Source organism: Lacerta agilis, chromosome 2, assembly GCF_009819535.1.
Source record: "Lacerta agilis isolate rLacAgi1 chromosome 2, rLacAgi1.pri, whole genome shotgun sequence".
In the NCBI taxonomy this organism is placed as follows: Eukaryota; Metazoa; Chordata; class Lepidosauria; order Squamata; family Lacertidae; genus Lacerta; species Lacerta agilis.
This window is the reverse complement of record NC_046313.1, coordinates 116,042,078-116,050,536: the sequence shown is the minus strand read 5'-3', so window position 1 is coordinate 116,050,536 and position 8,459 is coordinate 116,042,078. Positions and strand designations below refer to the sequence as shown.

The 8,459-nt window shown below is 42.7% G+C and overlaps 1 protein-coding gene across 1 annotated transcript; it reads left to right on the top strand.

The window, feature by feature from the left end:
* The first annotated feature begins 1,516 nt into the window (after positions 1-1,516).
* On the top strand, positions 1,517-5,869 carry LOC117042563 (vomeronasal type-2 receptor 26-like). The gene is made up of 3 exons (XM_033142102.1): positions 1,517-2,283; positions 4,447-4,573; positions 4,971-5,869. Exons 1-3 carry the CDS (start codon positions 1,534-1,536, stop codon positions 5,867-5,869), a joined length of 1,776 nt encoding a protein of 591 aa, XP_032997993.1. The 5' UTR covers positions 1,517-1,533.
* Positions 5,870-8,459: the final 2,590 nt, after the last annotated feature.

Below are 8,459 nucleotides of genomic sequence, written 5' to 3'. Positions count from 1 at the left end.
ATAAGGCAGTAAAAAGTTATAATTTTGCACAGGGCTGTCTTAAGTATATCTGGCGCCCTGGCCCGGCCAGCAAACTTGGAGGGCGGACATTGGAGGGTGGAGCTGGACATTGCGCCCTGGCGCCTTGCGCTAGTAGGCTCAATGGCTAAGACGGCCCTGATTTTGCATTGTGCCTTTGTAAACACAAAATGAAATGTGGTCTAACAATATTTATTCTCCAAAGATTAGTTATACACTTGGTACATTTAATTGGGTATAAATCTGCACTCATTTCTCACTTAAGAAAAATGAGCTGATGACACCAGGAGAAGGATTGCATCTTCCAGATCTGAGTTTATGCCACAAAGCATATCTTTTTTCATGGCCAAGCAACGGGAAAGTTTCTTCTAGTACGAATCTAGCGTAGATACCCGTTTACACATCTGTCGGGTTTATAGCAAATAATTTTAGGATTTAATTTTATATAGAGGAACTGATGGCTGTTATTCTTCTCCCCGAATGGCTGGGGAAACCCAGCCAAAAGGGCAGGGTATAAATAAATAAAATTATTATTATTATTATTATTATTATTATTATTATTAGTCTAATGGGAGGTAAAAATGTTCATTTTAATTGTGTGTGAGCCTTTTCCTTCTTAACAAAATCTGTTTTTTTTCTTAAATGTGACACTTATAGAATAAATAATGATGAGGTCATATACAATTAAATCAAACTGCTATAAGATACATGTTCTAAAAGCGGTTAAAAAATGCAATCAGGGCATAACATAAAGCAAACACAACACATTCCAAAGACTCTGACACCTTTTTTTGAAAGCAAACCACTAAATATGTTGTTAAGCTCCCTGGAGTAAAACTCCTCAGCCCCCATGAAAATGTCTTTTCTCTGTTTCCCATATCAGAGAAAAGTTATAATTCAGGCAAGTATCAATCAATTTATTTATTGCATTAGCCCTGTGGCCATAGCACATAGTAAATTACCAGGCAGTAGCCTGACACGATTATGCAAAGAATACAACAGATACAGTTAAAACAATTGGAAGTAAAATCGTACTGGATAAAACAAAATAAAAAGCACTAGCGGGCGTGACGACAGTGTCCATGTTGGGAATATACATAAGACTAAGGCTAAGGGAAGTTGGTCAAAAAGGTGGTCCTGAGTTTCGGGGCCTGTAATATGTAGACGGCCACTCCACGTGAAACCAAGGGGTTGGCATCCGCCAGTAGATATTTCATGCGGTCATCGTCTCTGGCGATAGTCGGCGGGATTAGAGGGAGAAGCCTAGATCTTATTGAGGCATATAGTGGGCAGTAGAGGAAGAAGTGAATAAAGTCCTCTATCTTTCCACTGTTGCATGGGCAGAGTCGAAGATCCAGAGGGGTATTGGAAAATATACCCTGTAAGAATGCTGTGCTAGATTTGGGATTTTGTTGGTCGGTGACAACACTAATCTCTTCTGTTCTTTACCAGGTCAGTTATGGTTTTGTTTCTGACGCTCTTATGGACAAAACTCAGTTCCCTTTTGTCTACCGAATGGTCCCCAAAGAAGAACATCAGTATCTGGGGATAGTCCAACTCCTCCTGCACTTCAACTGGACTTGGATTGGCCTCGTTGCTCCAGACAACAACAATGGAGAGAGGTTCATGAGGACATTGACGCCTCTGCTAACCAGGAACACAATTTGTGCTGCCTTCTCACTTAGCATCCCAGTAGAGAATACAAGAGTAGTGTTGCCTTTGAAAACATCTTCCATGTGGAACAAAGTCAATGTATTAGTCTACTATGGAGAGATACGCTTCTTCTATAGTTCAATATATAATTTGCAGAAGACAGTTGAAATGCTTATAAGGCCCATTTTGGGGAAAATCTGGATCACAACAGCTTTGTGGGATCTCACCTTGAACTTGTCTTATGATCTGCTTTCTCCCCTACACATTCATGCGTTTTTTTCTTTCTTAACTCGTATTAAAAGAAGGCCAAACTATGACGATTATGAAACATTTCTCTACTCTATGTTTCAGTTTGGGGAGAAATCATTTACTTGTTCATATTCAAAGCACATACTGTCTGCGAAAGGAAGGAAAAGGTGCAGGGAAGATGACATTCTGGAGTCCCTGCCTGACGAAGTGATTGAGAAAACCCTGTCTCTAGATAACTACAGTATTTACAACCTTGTCCTTGCTCTGGCACGGGCCTTAAGGGCTGCGCTTTCCTCCACATCCACTCAGATGGTGGCGAAGGGTAAAAAGAGGCTGAAATATCAAAGGATACAGTCTTGGCAGGTATTCCTGTTTCCCTCACAGATATCTTTTCTGAACAGGAATCAGTGCTGTGAATTCCATTCTCAGGTGAAATCAGGCTTGCCTCAACACTGGCTTTACTTTCCTCCATTTACTGTACTGTTACCCACATCCTAATTTTTCTGCTAAGAAGGCAATCTGCCTGCACTTTAACACCTGATCCCTCAGAAGGCTTCCTGCTATTACTAGCCAAGGAAGCTAATTTCTGCACACAAATTCCAATCTGAATTTGAATTCCAATCTGAATCTGAATTTGAATTCCAATCTGAATCTGAAGAAGTGTGCATGCACACGAAAGCTCATACCAAGAACAAACTTAGTTGGTCTCTAAGGTGCTTTGTTGTTGTTCAGTCATTCAGTCGTGTCCGACTCTTCGTGACCCCATGGACCACAGCACGCCAGGCACGCCTATCCTTCACTGCCTCTCGCAGTTTGGCCAAACTCATGCCAGTCGCTTCGAGAACACTGTCCAACCATCTCATCCTCTGTCGTCCCCTTCTCCTTGCGCCCTCCATCTTTCCCAACATCAGGGTCTTTTCTAGGGAGTCTTCTCTTCTCATGAGGTGGCCAAAGTACTGGAGCCTCAACTTCAGGATCTGTCCTTCTAGTGAGCACTCAGGGCAGATATCTTTAAGAATGGATAGGTTTGATCTTCTTGCAGTCCATGGGACTCTCAAGATTCTATTCCAGCACCATAATTCAAAAGCATCAATTCTTCGGCGATCAGCTTTCTCTCTAAGGTGCTACTGGAAGGAATTTTTAATTTTATTTTGTTTGGACTATGGCAGACCAACACGGCCACCAACCTGTAAATTCCAACAACTTTGCTTTGACAGAATTCTTCCCAGGGTAAGGAATGATGCTTATGAATCTCATGGCTTTAATCTGTCCCAAAAGACTGAAGTAGAAACAATGGGCCACAGATCCATTGCCCAAACAAACACCGTGTGTCAGTCTGTACAAAGATCTTCAGCAATTAGGCTATGTTATCTAGATAATTTTATTCTTTTCTAAATGTGCATGCTTTCTTTCCTGTTCTAGCTTCACCCTTTCCTGGGAAGTTCCCAGTTTTACAATACTTCAATGGAAGGAGTCTATTTGGATGAGAATGGGCAGTTGACAGTTGAATCCGACATTGTGAACTGGGTGGCATTTCCCAATGAAACCTTTAATGTAGTGAAATTTGGGAGCATAAGCAGACAAGGATCCTCAGGCACAAAATTCACCATTGACCAAGAGGCTCTTGAGTGGTCCAGGCTGTTCAACCAGGTTTGGAAAAACCATTCATTGCACGGTATTTTTTTAGAGGTATGTTAACCTCTGAGACTGTTGGGGAACACAACAATAAAACTGCTGCCTATAGAATTAATGGGCCAACACTATATGGGGGAGGAGATGAACGGAGGAAAGTCAAAATAAGAAACATGAAAATGGAGAAGCAGTTACAGGTGGGTAGCCGTGTTGGTCTGCCATAGTCGAAACAAAATAGAAAATTCTTTTCAGTAGCACCTTAGAGACCAACTGTGTTTGTTCTTGGTATGAGCTTTCGTGTGCATGCACACTTCTTCAGATACACTGAAACAGAAGTCACCAGATCCTTAAATATAGTGAGGGAGTGGGGAGGGGTATTACTCAGAAGGGTGGTGGGAATGGGTGATCAGCTGATAGGTGTGGAAAACCTGTTGACGTCTCTTAATGGCTGCAATTAGTCTTGCAGGGAAAGGCAAGGGGTGAGATGGCTAAAGATAGGTTTGTTATGTATAATGAGATAAGAATGGAGAAGCAGTTTGGATTGCAACTGAGGCATGGCATCTTGTTTGTTTCTCTGGATTTTGATATTTTTTAAAGGTTTCCACGACTGAAGATTTGTACTGTGTTTACTAGACCTTTGTAATAATGGCAGACCGTTCTGATTCCTAAATCCAAGGCCCATACAACCTCTATGTAATTACTTCTTCTTGATTACCGGTATCTGTTTCTGCCCCAACTGTGTCCCAAGGACTATGACCCTCTGTTTTGTCCCATGGGTCAAAAGAAGCATCTCCACCAAATATGTGTCTATTCCACATAGACTGTGATTTGTACTCTGGCCCAGATGTTACTTGGTAACAGTCCTTCATTGATGCTTTCTGTGTTTTTGGTCAGACCCTTCCTCAGTCCAGGTGTACCAAAAGCTGTCGCCCTGGATATGCCAAGAAGGTTCAGGAAGGGAAACCGATTTGCTGCCATGCTTGTGCTCCATGTGCGGAAGGGATGATCTCCACTCAGGAAGGTAGGAGACTTCGGAGGAATGTGCAGGGAAAAGAACAATAAAATATGTCCTTTGTTGATGAATATTCCAGTATAATCTTATGCTTCAATTTGATATAGTTTCCACCGTGATTTACAAAATCTTAAAAAGCTTTCCAGGTACCATTGAGATAGCCTTGAGTTAGGCAGCGTTGCTGCATCTGGTTAGGCTCCCTTGACCAGTCAGTGTGGCAAAGTAGCTAGGGTGTTTGCTTTGTACTGGGAAGACAAGAGTTCTAGTCCATGCTCCTCCAAGGAACTTTTTTCTGTAAATTACACCCATCTGACAACACCTGGTGTTAGGGGTGAGATTCAAAATTGACCTGCTTTTTTTGCTACTATATAGGAATATGTTTAAGCAGACAGTCTTCTTTTTGCAGATGCAGACCACTGCACCAAATGTCCAGAAGATCAACACCCTAACAAGGACAGAGATCAATGCATCCCCAAGATTATCACCTTCCTGTCCTATGATGAATATCTGGGGACCCTCTTGGCTTCCACTGCCCTGTTTCTATCCTTAATCACTGGCCTTGTTTTAGGAATATTCATTAAATATCTTGACACTCCCATAGTCAAAGCCAACAACAGGGACCTTTCCTACATCCTCCTTGTCTCCCTCCTCCTGTCCTTTTTGTCCTCCTTTCTGTTTATAGGCCGGCCAAGGAAAGTGACCTGCCTTCTCAGGCAGACAGCCTTTGGCATCATCTTCTCAGTTGCTGTCTCTTCTTTGTTAGCAAAAACTATTACCGTTGTGCTGGCCTTCCTGGCCACTAAGCCAGGAAACAGGGTGAGGAGATGGCTGGGAAAGAGTCTGGCTAATTCCATTGTCATTTGCTGCTCCAGTATCCAAATTCTCATCTGTGTCATCTGGCTGGGTAGCTCTCCTCCATTCTCAAACTCTGACATGCACTCCCAGCCTGGAGAAATCATCCTGCAATGCAGTGAAGGATCTGTTGCCATGTTTTACATTGTCCTTGGCTACATGGGCTTCCTGGCTGCCATCTGCTTCACGGTGGCTTTCCTAGCCAGAAAGCTGCCTGGGGCCTTCAATGAAGCCAAGCTGATCACCTTCAGCATGCTGGTCTTCTGCAGTGTTTGGGTGTCCTTTGTTCCCACCTACCTGAGCACCAAGGGGAAATACATGGTAGCCGTGCAGGTCTTCTCTATGTTGGCCTCCAGTGGTGGGCTTCTGGGCTGCATCTTCCTTCCCAAGTGCTACATTATTGTACTCAGGCCTAGTTTGAATACAAAGGAGCACCTGACTACAAAGACTTAATATGGCACCTGATTCCTATAATATATTTTTGGTTTTTGCCATTGATAGCCAGCATGGTAGTAATAAAGCCAGGACACATGAGTTGGGAATGTAACTCCTTAAAAGCTATTGTTTTGGAAATCAGAACAGAAAATTATCATTTGAATAATATTCCTTCCTTACCACTGTTCATTTTTTACCTGATTTAGGAATTCTTTTCTGAATACTGAATATACTTTTTATGAGTTCTTTTCTGAAAACTGTTTGTATATTTTACTAATAAGAAATCCTTATTGCAATGTAATAATAATGAATGCTGTTCACTAAGAAAATAAAAAAAATCTTAGATGATATTAAAAATAAATTTCTTGTGCATTGTTTTTCAAAATGAGAAGAAACACATTCCATTGTTATCTCTTTATTTCCTGCTCTGCATATCAAGAAAGTCACACTGAATATTGGTGCCACAGCTATTCTTCATGTGTTACAAGGTGCAAAACATTTTTAAAGTAGTTGACACAATACAGGCACAAGTCATGCCCAAAATATACTGGATAATTTCAAAATATGCAAGGAGATATTAGCAAGTTATTAAAATAGGTTTGCACCTTTCAAATCAGTTTGTCTAGTACTTATTTTGCTTTACTGGATTATTTGGAACCTCCTTCCCTGAGTTGGGGTAGTTGTGTGACTGTAGACACCTGTATTTCCACATCATTTTCCTTGACCATTTGGCTACATGACATGAGTGGTGGGTGGCAGATTTAACCAAAGAAAGCAAGCTGCTTACTCTCCAGGTAAGGACAGTGTTGTTTTACCTCATGGGTCGGCAAACTAAGGCCCGGGTGCTGGATCCGGCCCAATTGCCTTCTCAATCCGGCCTGCGGATGGAATCAGCGTGTTTTTACATGAGTGCAACGTGTCCTTTTATTTAAAATGCATCTCTGGGTTATTTGTGGGGCATAGGAATTTGTTTATTATTATTTTTCAAAATATAGTCCGGCCCCCCACAAGGTCTGAGGGACAGTGGACCGGCGCCCTGCTGAAAAAGTTTGCTGACCCCTGTTTTACATGTACAGGTAGGTAGCCGAGTTGGTCTGCCATAGTCAAAATAAAATAAAATAAAAAATTCCTTCCAGTAGCACCTTAGGGACCAACTAAGTTTGTTCTTGGTATGAGCTTTCGTGTGCATGCACAGCTCTTCAGATACACTGAAACGGAAGTCACCAGACCCTTATATACAGTATAGTGAGGGAGTGGGGAGTATTACTCAGAAGGGTGGTGGGAATCAGCAGATAGGTGTGGAAAACAGACTGCAATTTTTACAGGGTCTTACAGGGAAAGGCAAGGGGTGAGATGGCTAAAGATAGCTTTGTCATGTATAATGAGATAAGAATCCAATGTCTTTGTTCAGACCAGGTTTCTCCATGGTTTTAAGTTTGGTGATTAGTTGCAATTCAGCCACTTCTCTTTCCAGTCTATTTCTGAAATTTCTTTGTATTAAGACAGCTACTTTGAGATCTTTTATAGAATGTCCTGGGATATTGAAGTGTTCTCCTACTGGTTTCTCTGTCTTGTGGTTCCTGATATCAGATTTATGTCCATTTATCCTTTGGCCTATTTGTCCAATATAGAGAGCTGAAGGGCACTGTTGGCATTTGATTGCATACACAATGTTGGAAGATGAGCAATTAAATAGTACATGGTCCATCATACCCAAAGCTGAAGTTAAACAGTCTGAATCTTGGGGAGTGTTTCTTGACCTAAGATCAGAGGCAAAAGGAGGGTGGTGAGCAGCAACGTTCAAGTTTAGATGGCTGGAGATACTCCTGGTCCCTCGGAAGGAGAGGAAGGGATTTGCATGTCGAGGTTACCGTCCCAGCTCCCCCCAATAATTCAGACATCACACATTAATTTTGGTTTGGGTTTTTGGCATAATTTTGGCCACAACTTTATTTAAATACAGCCAATGTGAGTGGTTGCTTAGGCATTGGTTCCGACTACTGTCCCCCCAGCCATGGGACAGCTGACATTCGCTTTAAGGGCGAAGTCAGAAAGGGTAAACACCTAAGGAAGAAACGGAGTCGGGCCACGACCCAGGCTTCTCCCCCAAATGCTCCCAAGGACTCTGCTTGGCCCAAGCCTCCCACCACTTGAGGTGGGTGTGGACAAAAGCAGGAAGAGTCCCTGGATTCTTTTAACAGAATACCCTTATTTCAGGGGTAGGCCCAGCCAATTTCCTACCCCTGCCCCGCGCATTCAGAGGTAGGCCCAGCCTATCCATACCCCTGAAGCAGCGTTACTAGGGGCAGGCCCAGCCTATCCTGACCCCTAGTGCAAGCAATTTTAACCAATGCCTAACCGCCAACCTTACAAGTTGTGACGATTTGCTACGCAGTAGGCAAAACCAGTGACAAAAGCCAATCAGCCACTGGACAAATTCCTACCAGGCTCCCACTCCAAAGCAGACAACCCCGTGACAGGCATAGCAAGGTCAAGCAGCGAAGCGCCGATCCCAAAGTAGGGAGGGCGGGCGGGAGATCCGTTGCACACCGCAAAAGTGAAACCAAAGTTTCACAAACTCAGGTTTTAAAGGCAAGAACTGTCAATC

What these genes read in the sequence shown, in the direction of transcription:
- LOC117042563 (XM_033142102.1), top strand. Translation starts at nt 1,534, where the DNA reads ATGGTCCCCAAAGAAGAACATCAGTATCTGGGGATAGTCCAACTCCTC. An exon ending in AAAGGATACAGTCTTGGCAG is followed by an intron (nt 2,284 to 4,446) that starts GTATTCCTGTTT and finishes GTTTTTGGTCAG; the next exon opens with ACCCTTCCTCAGTCCAGGTG. An exon ending in GATGATCTCCACTCAGGAAG is followed by an intron (nt 4,574 to 4,970) that starts GTAGGAGACTTC and finishes TTCTTTTTGCAG; the next exon opens with ATGCAGACCACTGCACCAAA.